The sequence below is a fragment of the Sciurus carolinensis genome, chromosome 11 (genome assembly GCF_902686445.1).
Source record: "Sciurus carolinensis chromosome 11, mSciCar1.2, whole genome shotgun sequence".
Lineage (NCBI taxonomy): Eukaryota > Metazoa > Chordata > Mammalia > Rodentia > Sciuridae > Sciurus > Sciurus carolinensis.
This window is the reverse complement of record NC_062223.1, coordinates 121712728-121739684: the sequence shown is the minus strand read 5'-3', so window position 1 is coordinate 121739684 and position 26957 is coordinate 121712728. Positions and strand designations below refer to the sequence as shown.

The 26957-nt window shown below is 38.2% G+C and overlaps 1 protein-coding gene across 4 annotated transcripts in view; it reads right to left on the bottom strand.

Moving 5' to 3' along the window:
* Positions 1-694: 694 nt before the first annotated feature.
* Jhy (junctional cadherin complex regulator) overlaps positions 695-26957 on the bottom strand; it is a 66153-nt gene continuing 39890 nt past the window's right edge. For 2 of the 4 annotated variants that reach the window (XM_047517274.1, XM_047517275.1), the window contains 5 exons: positions 22641-23299; positions 14456-14750; positions 5910-5990; positions 5120-5248; positions 695-3468 (listed from right to left, as the gene is read on the bottom strand). In XM_047517274.1, coding sequence (XP_047373230.1) covers positions 3271-3468; positions 5120-5248; positions 5910-5990; positions 14456-14750; positions 22641-23299 — 1362 coding nt within the window. In that variant the 3' untranslated portion in view covers positions 695-3270. Of the gene's footprint in view, positions 3469-5119; positions 5249-5909; positions 5991-14455; positions 14751-22640; positions 23300-26957 lie in introns of those variants that run through there. The other 2 variants (XM_047517276.1, XM_047517273.1) reach the window with 2 other exon arrangements.

Here is a 26957-nt window from a genome sequence, read left to right as displayed (position 1 = left end):
CTTTAAAAAAGGCATATTTAGGAGAGCAACCCTGATTTTTTCTTAAGAACTTTCCAAATGTTCCTTCTAATATAATGGTAGTATATGTTTTGAAGCACATCTTGGAAGAGGATTAGCTAAACTTGTCCTGGTATCTGTAGACTATCACCCAAATTCATTTTCTGCTATTTTTCAATAGGTAATTAGAAAAGAATCCCCCCTGAGTTGATCTAGTCTGCTATTGTAGGCAATTTGCTATCAACTCAAAGTTCTCAATTAGCTCCAGTGTTGTTATAATTACTGAACGTGTTTTCAAACAACTCCCAGTTAATAACTGTTGGGATGAAGAGTCATTTCCTCACTATAGACTAGACAGTGCACGCTCATGCCTGCTGTGATGTTTTGACAATGATTCATTAACCAATAATAAGGCCCCAATTGGAACCATTAGGCATCAGTGCCTTTGCTAGGCTTACCTTTTATTTTGTTCCTCAATATTGTCTTTTCTTGACTTGTTTTCTGGATAACTCCCAAGAGACTCCTTATGATACAAAACAATATCAAGAAGACAGCTGTCATTAAATTCAGTTACTTGTAAAAAAAGCTCTCTTTAAGAGGATGCTCTTGTTGGAAACTCAAGATGGAAAAACACCATAAAAAGGAGACTGTAATAAGAGAGAATACATGGCTTAAAGGGTCTTTATTTCTACCAGCTCATAGAGATTAGGCATAATTATACCATGTCTTTCAATGGCATATATAACATCTGGTTAAATACAGGCCCTCCCTCATTATGTCACTCAAGTTTGAAGTTCTTTGCTTTCTAATAGGCAGATTGTTCTTATTTTCTTCAGTATCTGAAACAGATAGGCTGGAAAATTGATCACGGATCCACTTGGGTTTATAAAAGATTGATATTGTCATTAGTACAATTTTAAAAAGGAGCAAAAAAGTATTTGTCATTCACTGTTGGTGTAAATATCTTAGTCCTAGGATCATGGTAGCTTAAACATTCTGCTGGATCTTAGTATTGTGAGATGACTTGGGGTTAAACAAAAGATTATTTTGATGGAGTTTCATTTCAACGCAAAACTTACAGCAAATATATTTTATTTCTCTAGCCAAAGGCATTTTAAATTCTACTTAGCACACTGTATAAAGAATTCTGATTTTCTAGAGTCTTATGTACTGGATGGTAAAGACTGACCTTGGGGCAAGGATCCTGTGAAATGTTTTGACATCAACTAAATCACTTCACCTGCTCCAGCTAAGTGTTGGTTTTTGACAGCATGTGTGAAAGTGTTGGAAGGATCTAACCATATGTCAGCTAACAGAAATACACTGATGGGAAGGTTTTGAAATGTTTTGGAAAAAAGAATGGAAGTGTCTCTCTTACTGCTCAACGTCCAAGTGTGAGTTGCTCTTTATGTCTGTTACAACTTTATCAATTCAGTAAGGAAATTTTGCCAGACTGTACATATTAAAAAATGATTAGGGGAATAAAAAAATTATCAAGGGGCTGGGGTTGTGGCTCAGTGGTAGAGCACTTGTCTAGCACTTGTGAGGCACTGGGTTTGATCCTCGTCACCACATTAAAAAAAAAGAAAAAAATAAATAGAAAAAAAGGTATTGTGCTCATCTGCAACTAAAAAAAAATTTAAAAATTTATCAGATACACAGTAATGAATAGTTCTAAAACTGAACTCAATGCAAATTCAGACCCCAAACTGAAATTCACAGCAACTCCATGCTCCTTGCCCACACAAAGAAACAAGAACATCATCTTTCCACAATCATACAGCACCATTTGTGGTGCTAAAAGACAGGGCATTGAGATCTGGCTACTCTCTCAAAACCCTCAATATGACTGATGGACTTCAGGGCTGCTGAATCTTTCTTGATCTCCACATTTCTGGAAAAAGACATGATAAACTCTTTCCAGGCTCCAGATTCTTTCAAGTTATTTTAATAGATAACAAAATATTTAAAAATCTTACCCTGTCCCTTCAATTATGAAAATATGACACTGTCTCTACATGCATCCTTTTTCTTCCAAAGTAAGTTCAAATTTAAGGTCGTTTAGGAAAAAAAAAAAAATCAATGTTTCTAGTAAAGTCTTTACCATGTATCCCGAAGGGGTCTCTTTACAAATACATATTATCAGCAGTTTGGGCTATGATTTTCTTGAACTCCTCATATATGATATTATTTTCCAAATACCACTGAAAGATGATTCATCCATTTTCTATTTATATACTTGTTATCTTTACAGACTCTCAACTCTAACTGCTGCCAGTATAAAGAAAAAGTTACATTCAGGCACATCATGGTATATGTAAAATATATACAACATAGAAGTGAATTTCCAAAGTCAGTTCTTGTGTAAAGATGTTTGACCCAAATTGGTGGAAATTATCCATGTCTGGATATGCAATGACCATTTAATATAAAAAAGGAGATAAAAATTAAAATCTTCAGTAATTAAGACCAGGAATTTTTATAATGCTACAAAAGATGAAAGTAAAATATTTATTCTTATCTATATTCAGTAGTAAACTATGGAATGCTTCTGTCTTACCTATTATGATTGTGTGAAAGTATACATAAGACAATATTTTAAGATATTTGTGATGGCAAGATGCCCCCATCAAATTTATGTACTTGGAGCAAGTGGCTTTGACAAAGTGTGTCTCTCAGAGTTGTCTGAGTCGGCATTTCTGGACTCAGAGGAGGATTTGTAACTAATATCTTGATGCTCTGTTAGAATGACATTGGATTTGTTCTATTTTAGTAGGCACATCCAGATGTACCTTCATTTTTTTTTTCAATTTTATATCTTAGTCCTTTGCTAAACTTGGAGATTTGAGTAAAAGTTCTGAAATGTTATCTCAAAATTTACTGGTGATTGGTCCAATTGAGTTCATTTTAGGAGAAACTGAAGTGTTTATGCTTTTCCTATCAGGGAGGTAAGAGAGATACACAAGTGGATTTATTTCTGAATAACAGCAAGATTTTCTTTATGCTAAAGAAGGACAGGGGTAATTTATGAAATTGAAAGATCCAATGTAAAACCAAAAGCTTTATTTTCTAGTTATCAGTCCAAATTCTAACTGATTGGAAAATAAAAAAGTAAGACATGGCACCATAATCTGATTGGGCCTCTACTAAATCTATACAAATCAGACATGGACTTCAGTAGGGAGACAGTGTTAGGTCGCTGTACTCAATGCAGGTTGGAGTCTCTCTCCTCTACATCTGTTCTCGGAGTTTTTGGCTCCTACCAAATGTTGTCTACACAATGTGTAGGACTTTGAAAGCAGCCACAGCCTGTTTTTCCCTTTCGTGTCTATTCTGCAGTATTTCCAGCAGTGAGATTTCAGGTAAACTTTCTTTACTTCCACCATAGGTTGGATTTTTTCTTTCCTTTGATGCTGGATCGGTCAGATTTGACGGTTTGGGTTTGGGGATGGTCTTAGCATATTCCAAAGCCTAAAAGCATAAAGATAAAATTTTACTTAAAATGGGAAGTAAGTCCTAGATTTCTTAAATTAAAGCTAGTTTTATGAAATGTTGATTTATAACATAAGTGGAAATGATTGCCACAGTATAGGTGGAAATGGAAATCAAATGGAAAATGCAAACAAGGCATATAATACCCAGTTTAAACAAAATAAATTAGCCACAAAACATTATGGTATGGGGAAAGGTTGAATAATGATGAATACAGCTGTTGTGTCTTCTGGGTGTTTTCTTCACAAAACTGTGTTTCTTCAGGTGTTTGAAACTAGGTCTCTCATATGTTGGATCTACTTAGTCTCTGGCAATCCTATGAAAATCTAGCTTCTGGTAGGGATATCTTAGCAGAACTTTATACCTAAAGAGGACTAGTTATAGCTTGAGACCAAAGATATCTCTGTAACTGATGTAAAATTGAGTGCCCTTTATTAGACCAATTACTCTTATTCTAAGGTTCTTAGAACTCTAAAAAGCATTAGAGGCTGATTTCTTTTCTTTCTGTAGTATATCAATAGAAATTTAGATGCTGGAAAAAAATGCAGTCTTTTTTTTTTTCAATGATGTCAGTTCTGACTGGTGTTATGATAAAAATGAGACTACTAAATGTGATTTCTAAATCTGACTTTGTATCACTTTTGTATTTTAATAGGCATTTATGCACTGAAATGTGAACAAATAGGTCCTAGGAGGGGAAAAAATTCTAAAACACAGAAAAAAAAAAAAAAGTCCAGACTTCTCAGTGTATGTGGGTGGAATATACAGGAATTTCTAATTATAGATTTGTTGCCTTGAAGCTCTTCATGAAAATATGATGGATTGATGAAAAAAAGAAAAAGTGGCACCATGGAAACTCAGTTGAGAGGTTTGAGGTCTTCAAGGTCTGGGGAGGTCTGTGAAAGAGAACATGAAGTCCACATTCCTGCAGACTGAACAAGATCACTTAGCCCTCGTGCAAAGGTTGCCTGTCCTTCCTGGGACTGGGCCCATCAACTGAGGTACAGACCTGCCCTGCAGAGCTCTGTGACTCCACAGCACACACTTCACTCACATCACGACTCCTGGTTAGATGACATCTGGGAGGAAGAACATTCTGTATTTCTTAAAATAATTTTCTTTCACTAGAGGAACCTACACATTGCAATTCCTATGGGAAAGTGTAGGGTCATGAACTTGAGAGAAATGAGGAAGGACTTTTCTTTGACACATGAATAGTAAGAGACATTAATTCCTTTGAGACTTATTTAATGATAGAGAATGGAACTGACAATTAGGATTGTGAGTATCTTCTAAGAAATCATCTTAATAATTTTTATGCACAACAAACTTAATATTCTATATTTGGCAGAAAAGATGTGGAGACAATGAACTTTAGGAAAATCAAAGGGTTTTCCTTACAGCACTGAGTGTGAGTGCATGCGCATTTGTGCATATGTGTGTGTGCACATGCATGGACTGTAAGATATCACATCAGTATCTATGGATGATGGGCAGCTGCAGGAATGGCAGCTGCTAAAATAGATTCCGCATGCCAAACACATGGGGAACCTTTTTTAAGTTAATAAGTAACAAAAGTTTCCTTTTAATTTTGATTGAAAAAATAAATGTCTTGATGAGAATTTCTTACCTTCTGCCGAGGAATGGCTGATCTATTTTCAGTTTTTGCTGTTTGTGGTTTGGACAGAACAGATAGTGTCTTCATGTTGTACTCCTTAACTTGTTTTGCATATTCCTTTTGCTGTATTAATTTTTGCATCTGTTCAGAGAGACAGGGTTATGACGAATCACAGGTCCAGCTGATGTTTCTCCGAGAGAGCCTCTGCGATGAGCAACATCACTGCAATAGCTCAGTGTTCCCTTAACAGTGGCTAAATCACATTCAGTCCCTTCTTTGTTGCATTTACCCAATTTGTTTTCATTTTTGCTTCCAACTTTGAACTATACTCTCTTTTTATGCCTGAGTGCAACCGCAGTTAAAGCACATTAAATGAAGATCTCCTTTCACTAGAGGAAAAAGAATAAAATGGATGCACTTCTCAGGGGCCAGGGAAGTTGTGCCTAAGTGTCTTCTTTGTAGCCACTTTTCAGAATTATCCAGATAACTATTTCTGGAAAGACCAACAACCATAGAACATACACATCCCTTTTCACATGCATGTGTGCTACTTATCTGTGCAGACCTTCCAAACAAACTGAAGGGCAGTGGGTGTATAAAACAAACTGGATAAATATTTTCATATGATCGTAAAAAGTGTGTCTGGGCTTCTCTTTTATTACCCATGCTATTTCTCCAGGGTCTCTATTCAGTGTGAGACATTGCATAGGGGTTCGATTCTGGGGAGCATCTTTATGCAGTTTTGTGAAAAGACAGACCAGTGGAGTCAGGTCTGAAAACACTGTATGCACATCTCACTCACTTTTTCTCTGACGGATTCTAAGTCAGGTCCCAGGCCTCCAAGCTTCACGTCTCTTTTTTGATAACCTTTCAGCTTGGAACTCTACAAACAACCACAGAAACAGTTTCTTTTAAGAAATTGTGCTCTTCTAAGCAATGATAGGCACGTAAGGGAAGAAGGAAAATGAAGAATGGAAGCTTGAGTGGATGGGGCGTTTCTTGATAATTTTTCCATTTTAATGGTAGTAAATTAGTAATAGTCTCTTAGGGAATCCGTGGCTGGTTAGCTAATGTGTTTTGACTTTCCACGTCTGCAATAAGGGAAGTTGAAATTCTGAAAATTATAAATAAAAAATTTTAAGCTAGTAATATGTCATTTTGTTGTTGTTATTATTTTGGTACTGGGGATTGACCCAGAAGCACTTAACCACTGGGACTTTACTATAGCCCTTTTAATTTTTTATTTTGAGACAGGGTCTTATGAAGTTGCTGACCCTGGCCTCGAACCTCCAATAACTCCTGTCTCAGCCTCCTGAGTTTGCTAAGCCAAATGACTTCCCTGAATGAGGCAATCTAAACACATTTGCATTGCTTCAAAAAGAGAACCTGTCCAATGAATTTATAGTACTGCATGTTACAGATAAGATAGAAGACAAGCAAAGAAAGTAGAAAATTTAAAATTTTGCTATTGATTGTTGGGAAAAAAGATAATTTTAAGAAAAAAAACAATTACAATTCATTCATAATACTCAAAAGAAAGTCAGCATTTAAGAGTCTTGGCAAGGACCACTTAGAAATTCATTTTGTTCAGTTAGTATGATTTTGGATATTTTGAAGAACACAAAGAACTTTACATTGTAATTCTTACAGTATTACACACCTAACAAGACTGAGCAACAGCATGAAGCAACTTAATTCTTAGATTATGAGCACAATGGTAAGCAGGGAAAGCCCCAGTGTTCTCTGGACCACAGGATGAATGAAGATATACTCAAAACTGCAGCTGTCCACTTTAAAACTGAAGTTTAGACTCACTACTTCTCCTTGCGGGGAAACCAAATCCTTTTATTTTTTAATTCATTAATTAACTTGGTTTCCTTTTCTGGGAGGGGCAGGAAAAACAGTATCAAAGAGATGGTTTATATGACAGGGATGGTTTTAGGGTGCATCTAAATTTGTGCTTAGAATAGATAAAAAATAGCCATATCAAAGAAGATATGTTCTATGATACTGTGCATATTGTCAGTGTCAGGCACAGCATCTTCCTAAAAGTTGAATGTTCCTGTTAATTATGACATGAAGACCTATGATAGACATTATCTAGTGAGCCCTTTTCTAAGATAGAATTTGGCAGAGATAGTTCAAATGAAAGAAAACATTTTACCATATGAGATAAAATTTCTTCATAAAACTCCACAATCTTAAGAAGAAACTGATGTATATATGTGATACCAACCATTATAAAAATGTGTCCTACTCACAGTGATCTAGTGTTCACCCAGACAGCATTTCAATTAGCTTCCTCATCACCACCTCCCACTTTAGAGACTCAAAAGCCAAGTACAGTTGTACCTTATTGTCCAAGGGGAACCAGTTCTAGGACACTTTGCAGATAACAAAATCCAAAGATACTCAATCTCTTACATTAGGTGGTATGGTATTTGCATATAACCTATACCCATCCTCCTAGTTTGCTTACGATACCTAACACAATGTAAATGCTAGGTAAAGACCTGTTGCATTGTATGGTTTAGGGAATGACAAGAAAACAGTCTGTAAGTGTTCAGTACAGATGCGATTTTTAAAAAGAATTTTCAACGAGTGGTGAGAGGACATTTCAAAATCATGAATCTTCTTTAAGAAAAGAGAAGCCACTACTAAGCAAAACCACTATGGCTGTTTCCTTCTATTTTATCTGCCTGTTTGTACTTTTGTAAAATTGTCCACATGTGCTGGGTATGGTGGTGGACTCCTGTAATCCCAGTGACTCAGGAGGCTGAGGCAAGAGGATTGCAAGTTCAAGACCAGCCTCCACAACTTAGCGAGAGCCTGTCTGGGAAAAAAAAAAAAAAAAATTAACAAAGAGCTGGGCGTGTATCTCAGTGCCAAAGTGCTTCTAGGTGCAATTCCCAGTAACTAAATAAAATAAAATTGTCCACACACTACATATTATCTTAGTTTTTTTCACTAAGCATTTCAGCAGTACACTGTATTTTCCACTAAAACTGGTCTTCAAAAATGTGACTTTTAGGCATAATATTCTATAGTCTAGTTATAGTTAATTGTTAAACTACTTCTCTAGATGTCCAACATTTATGATGTCCTGGGGGTTTGTGGGATACTCTATTTCTTTGAGTAAATTAATAGAACTGTAATTATTAAGACAAAACGAGCATGTTTAAGACCATAGTTAGCATTTCCACTAGCAACGGAGTAATTAGATAGCTCTTTTTGTCCAAACCTTGATTATAACTTAAAAACCTTTAGTAATTTTTAATTGGTGAGTGAACTCAGAAAACTAATACTTGCATCTGTGAATTTGTTCTTCTTGCATATGCCATCTGCATCATTGTTTTGCAATCACTTAATCACTATTTGCCAGAGTCAACCAATAATGAAAAGGAAGAGAAAAAAAATCCCACTCATCTCCAAGTCATAAATCCAATTTGTCCAAAGATGATGAGAAAGAAATGATCAGCGCCCAGAAATCTCATCCTTAGTCTGAAGCAGCTTAACTTTTAATCATTCCGCTGACTCACAAAAGACACATTGTGAACCATGAATAATTGCTCACTGACCTCCAGCCACAGTTCTTACCATCACCTCAAATAACATCTTGGTTAGCACAGAAAACCAGAGCCTAGGGCCCAGCACTGCACATACATATCACATGGAGGGAGAGCGTGTGGCCCAAAGGGGCTGTCCCTCAGTGCCGTCAATCCCTTTACAAGACGAAGTGCCCACAGCAAAGAGACATTTCTCAAGGGACCATGGTGGTTCCTCCTAACGAAGCTTGTTCTGGATGACTGGCAATGAAAATCCTGGATTTGCTTAAGTTTGGCGCAAGTAATCTTGAACTGGTTCTCAGCACTGCGATTTTGTTTGATCTCTCTCCATCTAAGTCTTTTTTAACAGCTTTATTGAAAAATAATTCACATGCTACACAATTCACCCACTTGAAGTCGTACAATTCAATGGTTTGTAGTTTGCTCACCAAGTTGCATGAAACATCACCTCAATCCAATTTTAGAACATCTTCATCACCTTAAAGAGAAACTCTTATACCCAATAGCACTCACTCCCTTCCCCCTCCCCCTCTACTCCTAGGCAACCACTAATCTACTTTCTGTCTCTTCAAAAGTCTGTTATAGAAAATAATCCCCAGAATTCACTTTGATTTACCTCTCTTTGGCTTTTTACTAAGACTAAAAGGTCAGAGTAGCACAATGCCAAAATAATCAACATCATCATCATCATCATCATCATCATCATCCAGCACTGATAGCCCCATTAAGTCTCTGAACACAGGGGGATAAATTAGAAAATACCGGCAAGCTCTCGACAAACCCTTGACTGCTGCTCGTCTTTGCATAAGACACAGCTGACACGGACCCACCCCTGCCCCATCCCTCAAACCAGCCCTGCTCCTCTGAACTGATGTTCACAGTTCATGGCTTCAGCAGTGGAAAAGGGTTTTTCTGATGGAAGGTTTCTACCAGTAATTAAGGGCAATTCTTCTCTAGCCAGACCAGTGGTTTTTATTGTAAACTCGGAACTCAGTGAGCCTGAGCTGGGAATGACGTTGACTGTTCCATGAGGACTTGTTTCAACTCTGAAATGTGCCCTGCTGTGGGGGACACTGCAGGGCTATTCTCCAGAAAATTCCTCAGATGTGTAAGTGTGAGAAAGTTACTGAAAAACGGGACACAAGACAATGCCTCAAATACTCGGTAACAGCAAGTGAAGGAAATTTGCTCTGTGGTTGCTAAACTTAATCCAAATAAACCTCTTCTTCGAAGCAGCCAAGCAGCAATGCCCAGATTGTCTGTGACAACAAACACATGAGTTAATTACTGCAGCTCGACAGTCAGCTGCTGGAGAATGCTGTAAGCAGTTATTTTGTGGTAGGCTGTGACACCACAAGTATAGTTTTATACTGTTTGTCATCCCTTGCACTATGTTAATCTCTTAGTGGATGATGTCTGGATTGAATGGCAGGGACAATAGGTGGTATTCATAAGTCAGTCACAACAGACTTGCCAAAAGAAGAAGGGGACTTGGGCCTATTATCTTTATAAATCCTCAAATTTTTAATGTGATTCAGGGTGATTCCCTTGGAAACCACGAGATTTGATGTGACTAATAAATGGGCATGACCTGGATAATGACTCCTCCTGTCTGGTGCCCTGGCTACCTGCTGTCCTATACAAATAGCTCAGTTCTAAGTCATTTTAGCTTTTGGAATAGCTTAAAGCACAAAGAAAGCTTCTGTGTATTTGTCAGATGCAGGTTGAAGGTATTGACTGAGAAAATGGATACATAGGGATTGCAAAATTCCAGACAGAAAGCAGGAAAGGAGGGATTTGCCCAGTTGGAAAGAGTGTTTGGGAAGCAGTAACTGGAAATCCTCCTTCCTCTTCCCTACCTTCCTATGCTCTTAGATTTCTGATGATGCACACTGTTACCAAGGTACTTTCTTCTACCTTTTCTCAGTAAAACATGAATTCAAATTAGCAAGAGAAGGAGGAGACTAAGAAACTAAGAAAAAGAAACTAACATTTGGCTGATGTCTATTCTTTGTAGGAAATAAGCTTTTAATACATTATTCCACTTATCACTCCAAATCTACAAAAAGAAAGAGTATAATTCTGATTATGTATATGAGGAATCAGGGGTTCAAGTAAATTAGTAACTTGCCTAACATTAGGGATATTAGGTAAAAGAGCTAAGACAGAACTTAGCAACGACTGAGCCCATGACTGCCATTAAGTCCTCTCACTGAGAACTGAGTTTAAAAGTGCATCTTCAACAACAGTGTGATGCTGGACTTTGAACTAACCAGGAAAGAAGTCTCCTAGGGTAGTGTGTTTGAGCTGCATTTTAGGCCCTGGTAATTTATGACTCTGGAGGAAACAGGCTACCTTCACCTTGACTGTGTGTTTGTTCCAAGTCTCTGAATGCTTTTCCCATAGAAATAATAATATGATGATGTCCAGCTTCCTAGTCTAGTCTACACAACCATATGAAATACTTGAAAACAGTACTAATGGTGCCTTAGAACCTAACTGCTGAGTAATGATGTTTCTGTGGGAAAACAAGTAACTGCAGTGCCAGAAACACATGTCTCCTTACTTACAGTGCAACTGGGGATTCTCTTAACTTCAAACTAGCTTCAAACTGGGGATTCTCCAGCTCCATTCCTGGGCAGGGAGTGGGGACCCCAGAAGAACGGAGGATGTGGGGGGATGGAGTTTATACAGGGAGTTCAAAGAACCTTTGAGTGTGGGTGCATGAAGGAGCCGGGCTGAGCACCCTAGGAGTGGGCTGAAGAATCGGATGGAGAACAGAGGGCTCCAAGGCAGGAGCTGCAGGCATGAGCTGCCTCATCTCCCAGTACCAAGCCAATCTCCTTTTCTTCTCTAATAATATGATGGCTGTTCACTTTCAACCAGCTTCCCCTTTTTCTCTTTGAGACCACCCCTTTTCTTTTTCTCTGAGAAACCACATAATAGCTCTGTTGACTTCATAATCCTATAACTTCTCAGTATGTTTTGCACCTGCCCTGCACACCATAGCTCAAGAGATCTTTCTAAAATACAAATCTGACCATGCTTAAAATTCCTCAGTGGTCCAACTCTGGTCTTCAGAATAAGGCCCTTCTCCTTTGAATTAAAGCAGAATCCTCTAAGACTTGCCCCTACCTAAGTCTCTGCCTGTCGGGGTTTCCGGGACCCCCAGCCTTAGGCATGGTCAAGATGGCGCCTGACGCTGAGACAAAAGAGGCCAGCTATACAGTAAACAACCAGCGAATTCCAATGATTGGCTAGTTAACGATGTGACTAGAGCATGCCCCCCTCGTGTACCTATCCTATGCTTGCAGCTGTCCGCGTTTACCTCGTGTACTCTCCCCTGATTGGTTGAAGTGTATATAAGCCTGGTGGGTGGGAGAGTAGGGAGGCAGAAGCGGCAGAAGAGGCAGAAGCGGAAGAAGCGGCGGAGGCGAAGGCTGAAGCTGAGCTGGAAGCTGGGAGTGCGCGGAAGCTGGGAGTAAGAAGAAGCCGAGAGAAGAGAAGCTGGGAGTAAGAAGAAGCTGAGAGAAGAGAAGCTGGGAGTAAGAGAAGTGTAGGAGAGGGACTGTGCACAATAAACTTCCAAAGCTTCAGACATTTGTCGTGTCTCTCTCTGCGGCCAGAGGGAGCGCGATATCTGCCTGCATCTCTCCACACCCAGTGCTTCTCAGCTTCAGTCCCAGCAATGTGAAGTGCGTCTTCGTTCCTGGCAAGCACCATGCTGTCGCAGCCCAAGGAGCACTGCTCCAGCCAGTGCCCTGCCTGAAACGCTCTTTTGTCTTTCTTCTTTGCCAGCTCTTGACTATCTTGTAAGACTCAGCTTGGAACTATCTCCCAGAGCTTTGTGTGACCTGCAGGTCAGGACATGTACGCTCCTTGTGTCCCTTGGTGCTCCTTATGAATCTTCATTTGTCGTTTACGTGACTGTCTTTCCCAGATCCATGTAATCCAAAGCTGCTTTTGGGGGAGGGCCATAGCTTGTTCATCTCTACATTCCAGCACCTGCCACAGTTCCTAGCAGGATTTAACAACTAAATATTGAATTGAGTTGAGGAATCGTTTTCTTAACCTACCCCACCCCCAAACTTGATGCCTTTTTGGACTGGGGCACTCAGTGACCCAGCTGCTGGGAGTGCTGTCTACTGATGGCTCACAGCTGAGTCTCTCCCTGAGCACTGCCTGCAGCCAAATGGAGCTGCTGTGCCCAAAGACACAACCCTTCCTCAGGGTGGTCACTATTCAATGGTTGATGAAGGGGAGCGAAAGTCTGGGTCCCTTGCCTTTGAACGACCATCCTGACTTCAGCGTCCTCAGAACCTTGCCTGAGGCTTCTGTCGCATCTACCCCACTGCCTACTCCCTCCCTCTGCTCAGTCTTCCTCCTGCACTCCCTTACAAGATGGTTCCTGAGGGCACACTCAATAAACCCCCTGTACTCAAATCTTCATGCAGAGTTTTCTCCCAGGAAACCTGACTCATCACAGGCCTTATGTTTCCAACCAGGCCTTTGCCAGTTGACCTGTGAATCAGAATATATCTTCCAGCTGCTTCTTTACTACTTATTATGATTGGATATGGTTTAATGGTGTCCCTAAAGGCTCATTTTGAGTCCCAGTCCTTAGTATGACAGTGTTGAGAGGTGCTATGACCTTTAAGAGGTAGAGTCTAGTGGGAGGTTGTTGGATCATTGTGAGCTCTACCCTCAGAAGGAAGTCAGGTAGTTCTCTTATGAGAGTGAGTTGCTATAAAAATGATCCTAATCCCTGAATCTCTCTGGCTTCCTGTCTTATAATATGCTCTCTCCCTCTTGCACAGATCCCCACCATAAGGACCTCACCACAGCCAAGCTGATGCTGGTACCATGTACTTGAGCCTCCAGAACTGTGAGCTTAATAAACCTATTTTTAAAATAAAGCAGGCTGCCTCAGGTATTTTGTTACAGTAATAAATAACAAACTAATACACTATGATACTAGAACCAAGTCATCTTTCCTGAGGTGTTTTTATTGTTTTTCACAGTGGAGAAATATATAGGACATAAAAAGATTTGAGTACACAAAGATACTAGTAATGGCAAATCTTACTGTAGACAAAGAATTCTGTAAATGTCAGTTAACATTTTGGAGGAAAGGTCAGTCATTGACTAGCCTAGGTATTTATTTCCTTGTAAAGCTGAGGTGAGATGAGGGCCAGAAAAAGTTCTCAGGGGTGAGGAGTTAGTGTGGGGTGGTAGGAGAGATGCAGTGGCAACAGGGACTTTCACCCGCCTCGATCCTACTTTTTCTTCTTTTTTTTTTTTTTTTTGGTGGTGCTGGGGATTGAACCCAGGGCCTTGTGCTTCCAAGACAAGCACTCTATCAACTGAGCTATATCCCCAGTCCATAGTTTTTCTTCTTTTAAGAAATGAAAATATACATAGACTTAGAATAGAGGTTGGGTGGGGTGGGAAAGCTTTTTGGAGGAAGTGATGTTTAACCTGGGGATTAAAGGAGCTCATTGCCTCTCTGTAAATGCAGACCCCTTCCCTGAGATGACCTGAAACAGAGGTGGAAATGGACATCCCTGGCAACAACAACTTCTAGAAAGAAGGGGAAGGAAATTCCAGGGAGTAACACAGGCCAGAGGAATGACATTCCTGACCCTGGGTCACCTAGTTGTGGCAGCATTTCAGTAATAACCATCCCTATTCCAGGGCTATAATTCAGGGAGACGAAAAAATCCAGGTCCATCAGTATTATCAAGATTAAAAAGTTACTTGGTAACAACCAGTGCTTTCTCACCTTAACACTGTCCCTTTTCCTATGTTTCTTTCCTTTCTCCAGTTGAAACAGATAGCCTTCAGAATTGCTACGGATGATTTTCATTTGGTTTCTTTGGCTTCTCTCTGAACTGAGTTGGGATTCGCTTTCTACTCTTGACAAGATGGGGGGGAGCGTGACACTGGAAGAGGACCCTTCCCTGGGCTGCACGTCAGTCAGCTGCACCAAGGCTTGCTGATGCTGCTCCATTATCTGAGTGAGCTGTGAATCTGGGGAAGCTCCAACAGGTTGGCTGTCTGAGGAAGAAGGGAATTTCCTTTGGAAAAGAACACACATTTGTAAATAAAACTTCACATAAGACCTCTAACAGTAAAGTTATGAACCATTAACTTGATGTATATATATCATTCCCCCAACTCAAATTAATTAACTTTTGACCTAATTAATTTCATTAATATATTAATTTCTTATCTTAAAAGCTCCTTTTTCTTTAGGATATTCTAACTCTTCTTGGAACTTTCACTTAGTGCATTTGGAATAGAAATGTATCATTTTCAAAAGTCAAAGAGCTTCTTGCTACAAAATACCAAGAAATGCTGGATTAAATGAAACCATATTCTTTAAGTACACAGTTGAAAGTATGAGAGGCAGAAAATCTCCGGGGAGGAAAACCAAAATGAACTAAAGCCAAAGAAGATTTGGATGAGCTGAAGTTATGGCTTTCTTTGTGGGCTGTTTGGGTCTAAGGGTTTCCATTTTAACAGTAAATATGGTACAGGATATGTGAGATTTGGGGTCAGTGTGAACATAAGTTCATCATCCAAAATCCTAGTACATAAGAGGAAATGATCTACCAAGTATGAGAGTCAGCAGACCACACACACACACACACACACACACACACACACACAAATAGCAGTAGTAGACTTTCATAAACTTCAGATAATAGAATACAATAGATAGCATTCATAATGTATAAAATGATTAGAAACATAAAAGAAGAAATGAAAATTCTGAGAAATACATTTTTAAAAACTTATTTTGAACAAATAAGAGAGGTTTTACTCATAACCAAGTAGAAATTCTAGACATGAAAAATACCATTATTGAATTTTAAAACCCAATGAACAAATTAGAAATTATATTGGACACAGTTGAAAAGGAAGTTATTACACTGGAATACCTACCTGAGGGAATTTCTCAGAAAGAAGCAGAAAGACAACATGTAAAATAAGAAACAGAGTTAAAACACACAAAGCCTAGAATAAAAGAAAATAGAACCAATTTGGGAGACATAATATTCATAGGAAAATGGGTGATAATTATTCAAAATTTGTGAAAAGAGATGAATCCTCAGATTTAGGAATCACAGAAGAGATTCAAGTAGAACTACAAATTTCATTCCTATATAAATCATAGTGAAACTTCTGAATACCAAAAAACAAAGAAGAAGTTTAAAAGACAAAAAGAGAAATAAAGATAAAGTAAAAACAAAAGGAATGATAATTACATTGACAAACACTTTCAAGACAACACAGAAATGAAAAGACAATAAGAAAGAAAAATAATGCTTTTAAAAAGATGAACTGTATACCAGGTTAAACTATAATTCAAAATTATAAAGAAATTTCAGATAAATTCCAGTGACATACACTTGCTGAAGACAGAGTAAAAATAAAGAATGTGAGGCAAAGAAATTAATAATTTGGTTAAATCTAAAATGCCATTAACTCTATATAATAATAAAAACAATGACTAATTTTTGAGATATAAAGTGCTGGACAAGTTGCTAGACCAAGAAGTATGTGTGACAGGAAAGGAGATTGTATTTTTAACATAATGATTCTGAACATGTCTAGAGAAGGGCAGAAATATTAATTTAGTTAAATATGTAAGTTGTGTGTATTTGTGTGTGTGTTTTAGTAGAATAGAGTTCTGGGTGTGGTGGCACAAGCCTGTAATCCAGTGACTCTGTAGGCCTAAGCAGGAGGATTGCGAGTTAGAAACCAGCCAGGGCAACTTAGTGAGACCCTGTCTCAAAATAAAATAAAAAGGACTGGGGATGTAGCTCAGTGGTAGAGCATCCCTGGTTTCTATCCCCAGTACCCTGCCCACCGCTACACAAGAGTATCTACAAATAAGTAGAAGAAAAAAGAAATAAAGAGAATTCTATCAGTTTAATAGAAGGTAGAAAGTAAAAAGAAGCATGGCAGAAGTAGGTAATTAGAGTGCTCAAATTAAGGTGGTAGAAATAAATCCACAATGAATGTAAGTAAAGTCAGTAGATACAAGCAAGGTTAAGATTGAATAAAGAAACAAATTACAACAGCACACTGTTTTTAAAAGACAGGTTTAAAACATAAAGATACTGGAAGTTTTGAAGATGAGAGAAAAAATGTACTAGACTCAATACTAATCATAAGAAAGTGAGTGAAGCTATATTAATATCAGACAACATAGACTTTAATCAAATAGCATTATTGGAAATAAAACGAATCATTATATCATGATTAAAAGAAGAATCCACCAGGAAAATATGTAATTATTAACTTGCATGTATCTAATAATAAAACTCAAAATACATAAAATTAAACTAATAGAATTATGAAGTGACATTAACAATTCTTTTTTTTTTCTTAAAGCACAGGATTGAACCCAAGGCCTCCCACATGCTAAGAAACACTCTACTATTGAGTTATGTCTCCATTCTTTTTTTGTTGTTGTTTAGAGACAGGAGCTCTCTAAGTTGCCCAGGCTGGTCTCAGACTTGTATTCCTCCTAAGAGGAACCTCCTGAGTTGCTGGGATTATAGGCATGTGTCACCACACCAGTGACAATTCTTAAATATAGGGAAATGCCAATTCACCAGTGTCAATAACTAACATATCAAACATGGAAACCCATTTGGGCTTCAGAAGATTTAAATGACATGTTTAACAAGCTTACCCTAATTTAAGTTGTAGTCATGTGCTGCATAACAAGGTGTTGGTCAACAACAAACTACATGTACAGAGGTGGTCTCAGAAGATTATGTTACCGAGTGACAGCATAGTCATTTTAGTTTGCATAAGGACACTCCGATGTTTGTACAATGATTAACTTGCCTAAAGACACATTTCTCAGAATATATCCCCACTGTTAAGTGGTAAATGAATGTATACAGAATGATGTGCCCTGCAACTGCAGAAAATACTTTCTGGGTATTTTGGAGCCAATACCAATGGTTTGGGAACAATGACCAAAAATTAGACCAAAAAGCAAGTATCAAAGATATCAACAAATCTTTGAAAGACCCATAAACTGTAAGTGTTGTTGATGGTGAAAGTCTATGTCAGAGTTATTTAAATAAGAATTGGTTGAACTTCTGCTTAAGAAGCAGGCACCCCTCCAGATTTTCTCCTCTTTCTGTACAGTGAGGCAACTATTGCTTCTCCACCTGCACAGCATGCTGAGAAATGGGGAATAACTTAAACAAACCCTCTCACTTCATATATTCTTTGTCAACTTAAAAATCACTAATTTTGGAGGTCACACATCTGGATAACACATTATTAGTTTCCCTCTAGCTTTGCTGTAACACCTTGGACATGTTGGTCATGATGGTAGTAGTTGCCTCAGTTACTCTCCAGGGAATTGAAGGCCACTTTTGCTGAAAATCCTCACTCTTCACTTGAGTCTAGAGATGTTGAATGGGTGACTGGGATAGCATGAAACGGCTTGGCCTTTTTGTCTTCGTCTGTCCCCTTTGCTACCTTAACTTTTGAGTCAAATTCTACTCAGCTCTGCATGCAAGCATTGCTCATGGAGTTGGTATGACTTTTCTTCTGCCCTATCCTGTACTCTTCCAGGAGTTGTAGCAGCCCAAGGACCTAAAGTCCTTCACCCTGTCAAAAGGCCCAGACTGAACCACAATGCCAGGATGTTTGCACACAGGATGATGAGACCAGTTGTAAGAACAACTCAGAAGTTCCTAGGACAAGTTGACCATTACCACTGGTGGTCCAAATCTCATGCAAGGAGAAACCTTGCCTCTGGACAGTGGAAAATCACTGGACTTTGGCCTACTTTAGCAAATCAATAAAAAGCTGTTATCTCCCTTTCTTCAGAGAGTAGCCTGGTCCCCTCTCTATCAGTGCTGTCTCCCTTCAACTAAAGCCACATTTAGAAACTCTACTTGTATGTTTGCAATACTCGACTTGGTCTCTTCTCTACTGTTTCTATGCCAAAAAATCCTTCCTCCAGTAACGAGAGCATAGGAAGGCTGGAAGCTAGAATTGAGAAACTCTTAGAGAAAGTAGAGCAAAATGACAAAGAAATGAACAAGAGAGAAAAGAGCATTGTAAGAACAGTCCTAGAAAAACACCTGTGAATAACAGGGAAGAAGAGAGCTGAAAGGAGTGACCCAGGAGAGGATTCATGACCTTTCCCAGAATGAAAAGACACACATATCCAAGCTAAAAGGCCCAGAACAATCTTTGAAAATAGAACTAAACCAAGGCATGTTATTATGAATTCTCATTGTATTGGAGAAAAAGAGAAGATCCTATAGCTTCTAAAGAAAAAATAAACAGGTCAAATATAACAATACTGGAAGCAAGAAGACAATTGTAAGGGGAAATGATTTTCAATCTAGAATTCTACAACAACCTGCCAGCTATCAGTTAGGAGCAAGGGCAGAACAAAGTCAATTTCAATCATCTGAGGTCTCAATACATTACCTCCTAAGCAGTAAAGGATGTTCTCTACCAGAATGAGAAAGGAAGCTAAGAAAGGGGAAGAGAGTAGATGGAGAAAACAGGAGGGTCAATAATGGAGAAAAATGAAGGGCATCCCCATGATGAAGGGAGGTTTGCAAGGATAACATGGGCACTGACACAGAGGACGGCCATGTGGAAAGGAAGCACTACACAGGACATTGGCATGCTGAGAACTGCTCCTCACCCCATGTTTCTAACAGGAAGAAAATACCACAGGATGTGCTCAAACAAAACAAGGAAAATCTATGATCCTGAAAAGGGATTCTGATCATAAGAAAGGCAAAGGGAATTCTTAAAACGGTTTTGTAGTAGATCTAGCAAGAAGAAGAATTTAAAGGTGTGTTAAAAGACTGTCTCCAAGAAAGAAGAATTGAATGTGTTTGTCCTTATGAAAAATCTGTTTTGAGAGGCCACTGGAAAGTGTGGGAACAATTAGCCACATGTACAAAGAAAAGTAATCCAAAGTAAGCAAACAAACAAGTCAAGGCAATTATGAACTTTTGGAAAAAAATTAAAAATGAAGCATAGTCATAGAATCTCCAAAGCCAGATCATGCATTATAGATGCATTGGCATAATAACAAAAACACTCAATATTGGTCCAACCAAAAATTGCAATGTAACTACTATTTTTGTAGGATGGTTGAAGGGAAGCAGACAATGATGGGGATGTCAGGAAGCTCTATCATAATAGAAAATCAATCAAAATATCTAAAACTGAAGAAGAAAAATATAACAATAAATAAATATAACTGAGAATAGTGGCAAATACTAGAGGAAGCAATAAAAGTCAAAAGGGGTTGCTGATATTCAGGATTTTCATTATTATACCAATGCAAATATTATTCATAGCCAAGCACTGTGGAGGGGATCCTTGGGGAGAGAAAGCAGTGTACTGCCAACTGACCTAAGTGCTATCTGATTTTTTAGTATATGTACATGTGCTATCTTGGTTGAAAAGTTAATTTAAAAAACAAGAAAGGAGATGTATTGGAAATAAAAAGAGGGATATTATTACAGATGTAGGAGGTTGAATAATATGAAAGTTATGTAAATACTATAAAGAGCTCTATGCCAGTACATTTTTTATTGAACAAGTTTTTAAATGCCTTAAAATGTATTCTGACATAATATTTGAATTTAAAAGTTAATGAAGTAAAACAATACCCCCCTCCCCCACCCCTGTGTATGTTGAAGATGCACCAATATTCTCCTTGGGTGTGCTCCTGAGGACTGTGTTCCACTTCCTTTCTGTACGCAACTGCAGGAAATTCAGTAAAGTCCCCAGGCTCTATTGTTGAACTCATGCACTGTGCTTCACTATACGTAGACCTATTCTCTGTGGACTAAATCTCACCAGGGCTAAAAACACAAATAGGGGGAAAATCACCTTGTGTAGCTGGTAGAGGAAGCTGGGCCTCATTAATTTCCAGGGGTACTGGGTCTCACACAGGAGCTATGAGAAACACAGCTGAGTCTACAGGTGCAGTATTGCACCATGAGATCTGGTAGAGCTCAAAATAGCCCAAGTATGCCTCAAGTCACCACACACTGAGGATATGACAGTAATTTTAAGCTTAGTAGAAGTTGAAGTTTGGGGTTGGGGATATAGCTCAGTTGGTAGAGTGCTTGCCTCCGAAGCACTGTGAAAAAAAAGGTGAAACATTTTTTCTAGAAAATGTATTTATCAGATGATCAAAGAAAAAACAGAAAACTTGTAAAGACTTATAGTCATCATAGTAAATGAATCAGGAGTTTAACACAGCCAACGATCACAAAAACAAAGTCAAATAAAAAAACACCCATGTTCCAGTAGTTTTACAGGAAAGTTCTATCAAACCCTCAAGTAACAGATCATCCCAATAGTATATGAAGTGTCCCAGATGATGTACAAAAAGGGCATAGTCCTTAACTCATTTCATAAGGCTGGCCTAATCTTGATAACACGTCAAGGCCCATGGCAGATAGGAAAATTATGGCCAATCTCACTTCATGCAGTGAATGTTAAATCCTAAACAAAGTGTTAGCAAATCAAATCAAGAAACTTATTAAAAGTACATTATGATAAGTTAACCCCAGAAACAAAACAATAGTGTAATATTAGAAAATCTGTTACTATATTTCATTACTTTAAAGGATTAATGGAGAACATTTTTCAACTGATGCAGAAAAAGTATTTGATAAAATTAAATTCTACTTATGACAAAAGTTCTTTGCAAAGAAAAATGAGAACAGGCATAGGAAGGAGTTTTCTATTTACCAAAACCTAAATATTATTTTTCACACAAAAACCATTAGAAGCAATCTTTGTGAAGCTAGAGAAAAAAGAGATGGATGCTGTCTCTTCCAGAAAGCTAACGGAACCTTACTAAATGTATATTCCATGCCACCAAGTGTAGTACTTAAATGTCCTCTGATCAACTCAGATGTATGAAACTGTCCCATTTTGGTAAGCTCCTCGAGGATGCCTCATGCATCAAACTTCTGTATTTTCTACAGCATTTTAGCTTTATATTCAGTCCATGTTAGGTATACAGAAAGCATATTTGATTAAAGAATATCAAGAAATATCAAGAGTGACTTAAAAAATAGCTTTCCTTTTCTTGTCTATAGAAGTAACGCATCTACATTGTAGGGAACTTGTGCAATTTCACAAAATATAAAGGAGAAATTAAAAACAACCTCAATCTTTCTTGCCTGAGATACAGCTATTGACATTTTGGAACATTTTTCTTCTGTGCACATTTTAACCCAGTACAGCTTATACTCCCTAGGCATAATTTTTTTTAAATTTATTTTTTAGTTGTAGGTGGACACAATACCTTTATTTTATGTGGTACTGAGGATTAAACCCAGGGCCTCAGGCATGCTAGGTGAGCGCTCCACCACTGAGCCACTAACCCCACCCGTCCTTGGATATAATTTTACACCTTACTAGTTACTTTTTATAGAAACATTTCCTCCTAGCCAGAATTTTAAATTATGATATTAAATATCACAATTTACCTAAATATGTCCCCACTGTTGGATTTTTAGGTTGTTTTTATAAGTGGTGGTATTTTTGTGCACACAATTTTCTGTGTTTTAGATTACTTTCTTAGGAAAGGCCATTACAGTGCTGGAGATAATTGGTTTTCTCCAAATATTATTTATATCCTTCAAACATAATGATTTGTTTTGACTGGGTTCCTGTGTCCTTTTCCCCTCCTTTCAAATTCTAGTTTAACTAGAGTGAAAAAAGTAGAGGAGACAGGGAAGAGGAAAAGAAAGACATCCAGCGTGGACTGTGTTGGACAGGAGTCAGAGTCAGGGAAGCTGTTACGTTAATTTCCCCCTCTCACCTGACCATTCCCAGGGACTCCCCTTCCATCTCCTTCTCTCTCACCTGTCTTTCTCCAGCAGTCTCTTATTTCTTCTCTAGGAAACTACTAGAGAAAAGAGAATTCTTACCATAACATTTCTAAGTTCTTATATTTTGTCTCTGTATTAGGTTGTTTTGGTTGCTTCTTTTTTTCAGCCGATCTTTGAACATTCACGTCATAAACAGACTGAGACTCTTTTTGGCTCAGGAACATGTGTCTCTTAGAAAGTTCATTAAAGTTCAAATCTGAATTAGAAAGAGGGTAGATGGGTAGCTGCTGATATGGAAATCTTCTCTCCTCTTCATCTCTGTGTTGTCCCCTTTCTTTATTAACATTCATCAAGTGATATCCAGTAGAGTTTTTATATAATACACTGTCGAAAGCCTGCTTTGGTGGAGCAAATATATTGGAGGTCACTTTGGAATCCTGGATCCTAAGTGCTCTTGAGTCTTGTAAATCATTGTTAGAGGCATACATGAGCACAGTTGATCCATGCTTTATTGAAGGATCAATGGGTTGATTTTGGTTTTGTTGCTGTCTAGAAAGGTCATTCTGGTTTCCTTGACTGACAGTGAGCTCTTTGGTCATGAAAGACTTGAGGCCAATCTGACGTCTATGCTGTCGCCGAGCCTTGGGCTTGGCTGGTCTTCTGGGTGGTTGCTGGTTGTTGGCTATTTCAGAGGATTGACTTCTTGGTACATTGCTTGATTTTGTACCTTCATATTGAGACCAGTGTTCCTGGTAAATCTAAAAAGATATTTTTGATTAATGTAAAAGTATAAGATTGGCACTCTTTATACATTTTAAACCAGTGTTTTTAACTGGGAATTGAGACTTTTTTTTTTTTTTTTTGGTACTAGGGATTGAACCTAGGGGCACTGAACCACTGGGCCACAACCTTAGACCTTTTTATTTTTTATTTGGAGACAGGGTCTTTCTAAGTTGCTTAGGACCTCTCTAGGTTGCTGAAGCTAGCTTTGAACTTGTTATCCTCTGCCTCCTGAGCTGCTGGAATTACAGGTGTGCACTACCATGCCCAGCAGGAACTGAGATTTCTAAGAAGGTCACCACAAAACTGAAAACAGATAAAAGAGTACCAGAGGATCCTTTCCTAATTTCAGGCAACTAAAGGTGAACAGGAGTGATTTGTTCAGAAAAAAATTAGGTCATGAGCCTAGAAGGAGATCAAGAACTTAGAACGGGCTTTGTAATAAGGACAAATCTTTGTCTTAAAAACTCTACAGGGAAGTGTTACCAAAACTGGGCGTGAGGTGGGAAGAAACTTTAGGGCTAAAGAGTTTTGCAGGAAAAGAGGAGAAATCTACCTTAAAGTGGGTAAGTTTATTTTAACTAAATGAATATTTCAAAAATCCTAACTGGGAAAACATCAATGATTTGCTTTATTAACCAAGTTCAAGTTTAATGTGAAACATTGGATTATCAGTTCTTCTTTCTCATACAGGTCAGAAGCTAGAAATGACCTCTTCACCAGATGAAACAAATTAGATTTTATTCAGAAGATTATAAAAGAGTCTGAGCTGTGACAGGACATCTGTGAAACCACAAGGGTTGTTTTGCTTCTGTTCCTTAATATAGCCTGTACTTAGGCAATCAAACATCTGGGGGGAAAGATTTCAATTTCAGAATAGTCTTTATGCTTTTGAAAGCCTGACAACAACAAAATGTACTCCCAGTATAATAGATACACTATGCAACTATACTGTGCTATAGCCATTTAGGAATATTTCCCAAGGAATAGAGCACTCATTACTTTGTGAAAAATTGGCTGAGTTAAGAGGCCTTTGGAAGGAATGATTAAATGCTTACTGAAAACAATAAGATGACCATATGCATCAATGTGTTGTAGAACTGCAATTTATTTCTCCCTTTCTGAACACATATTTTAAAAACCTCTGTGTCCTGTATCTATGCAACGTTAATTGAAAAATGAAACAGTTAACTAGATCACTGGAGAAAAAAAACGTATTGAAGTGAGTAAAGCATGCTTTTTGTTCAAACTGTTTCAGCTTGCTACAGAAGCATAATCACATTATTGTGCTAAGGGTTCAGTTCTTATTTCACTTTTCTGATCTAGCCCCTAAGACTCATCCTGTTTTTTTATAATATTAAGTAGTGTTTAATGTGTAATGAAATCACCTTATAATGATAAGCTTGAGATAAATTTAAAACGGGAATATGTACTGTTGTTATTTCAGATTTTTAAGTAAGAATAACTTCTAATTGAAAATTTAGAGGATAGTCTCTTTGGAATTTGAACTTTCTGGGGGATGGGATTGGCTGCACTCTGATGATTTCCTATAAGCTTTTAATTTTTACCTGTGGTGTTCCATAAAAAGAAAATACTTGCTCCTGTATTCAGGTAAGTAAAGGTTCTTTCTTCCACACAGTACACTGAGCTACATGGGGAAACATGGGCAAAAGGGCTCTGTACGCACAACCCAAGAGCATCCTTCCTTGCCCTGGATCCAGAGGAAAACCACTGTTTTACAATCTTATGGGAGTGTTTGTGAAATACACTGTTCTTTTCAGGCTGTCATCGCTGTTTAGTACAGAGGTCAGACAGTCCCCGCTTTGCTATGATCTCTAAATACTAATTGATGTTGATAACGCCATTCTTTTCAATATTTGCTCGGCCTTTGACTTGGTAGAGAAATAAGTGCCTAGAAACTCTTTTTCTGTTGCCATCTGACTGTAAATCTCCCAGTCTTCCCTCCCCATCCCCACTAAGGAAAAAAACCTACCAGAAATTTCTTTCCTTGGCTGCCAGATCCCGAATCCTGGGTTGTCACTTGACTTTGACTTTAATCATGTCATTACCTTTGCTGCTAATGACTTGGATCACAATCGCACTCTTCACAGGGTGCTTTGTCAACAAGGCCAAGGACTCCTCATTTTATGAAACTTCAATTGTCTCAAGTGTTAAATCCTCTGCTCAAGTAAATATAAGTGCTCAGAGATGGCATTTCAGTCTCCAGAAAAGAAGACATTTATGGGCTTGATGTGATTTCTCTCACCTTCCAAGCAGCCTACTTGAGATCTGCAGTTTACTGAAGATTTATTACTCTACAATTGAGGCATCAGGTGTCACTCTTTAGGTGGCAAGACCTGAGCTCCCTGAAGTTAATATACAAATCCATTCTCAGGCTATTTAATCTCCATCAGCACTGAGATCCTCTATTTCATCCAGCTCTCACTGGGGTTCTTTTGTTACCCACATTTGCGATCGGTACATCCTATATGCACTCAGAGTAACTGCTTAATGGCAGTGGGTTTTCACAGCACACACGGAGTGTCAGCACTGGGAAGTCTCGATGTCTAATGCTGGAAGGGTTATTTCTTGGTGAGATCCATCCTTAATCACTAGCGTTTGTTCATGCTGCACCATCCGAGGGAAGCCTGCCTCCAACCCTGTGCAGACAGTATCTGTCCTAAGTAGAAAAAAGAATGTATGCTCTGATCCTAACCAGAAAGTTTGTCTGCTTTAACACAAAAGCCACTCTTGCTCTGGCTCACCTTGTCTCAACCCTAGGGTCCCGAGAGTTGTACCTGAGCTCCTAGATCAGCTCTTATGTACAGAAACTCTTACTGTGTTTCTTTTTCTGCTGTGTTCATTAACAATGAAACTCAAGTCCTTGGAGCTTTAGTTATAAATTCCACCTGATAATATTAAGAAAATTTTGAGCACAGATATTAATTGGCTCTAATTTTCATTGTCAGTAAGAAAGAACTCTTCAAATGAATGGAAGAAGCATAGAACTATTTTTTCCATTTGCTCATTATAGTTAAGTACAGATTGGTAGTTTAACCAATTCCCTGATAATACTGTTATTTCCTCTTATTCTATCTAATATCTTATTTTTGTAGTGCATATTAATACTTCCTATATTTTAAATCTCCAAGGTTTTGCTTTTATTGGTTTGCAACACAACCTTTGTTTTATTTATCAATATATTTATGCTTCCTGCTCTTTATTCCTCCTATATTAGTGTTTCTATCTCACAACATTTTTCTTCTGTCTAAAGAACCATTTGGCATTTCTTTAAGTGAAGCTCTGCTGATATGTCCCTTTTAGTTTGTTCTAGTCCAACTCTTTCTCATCTAAAGATTCCAATTTGATTGTTCTTTACTTTTTCTCCTATAATTGGGATTAAACTAGGCCCTCATGCATGCTAGGTAAGCACTCTACCACTGAACTATATCCCCAGACTTTTTAAATTTTATTTTGAAACAAGGTCTAAATTGCCCAGGTTGGCCTCAAACTTTCAATCCTCCTGTCTCAACCTCCTGAGTTGATGGGATTATAGTTGTGTGCCACCCCACCTAGGTCCCTTGATATAGATCTGTTGGAAGTGCTGGAGGCAAAACTGAATTAACGATTCTTTGG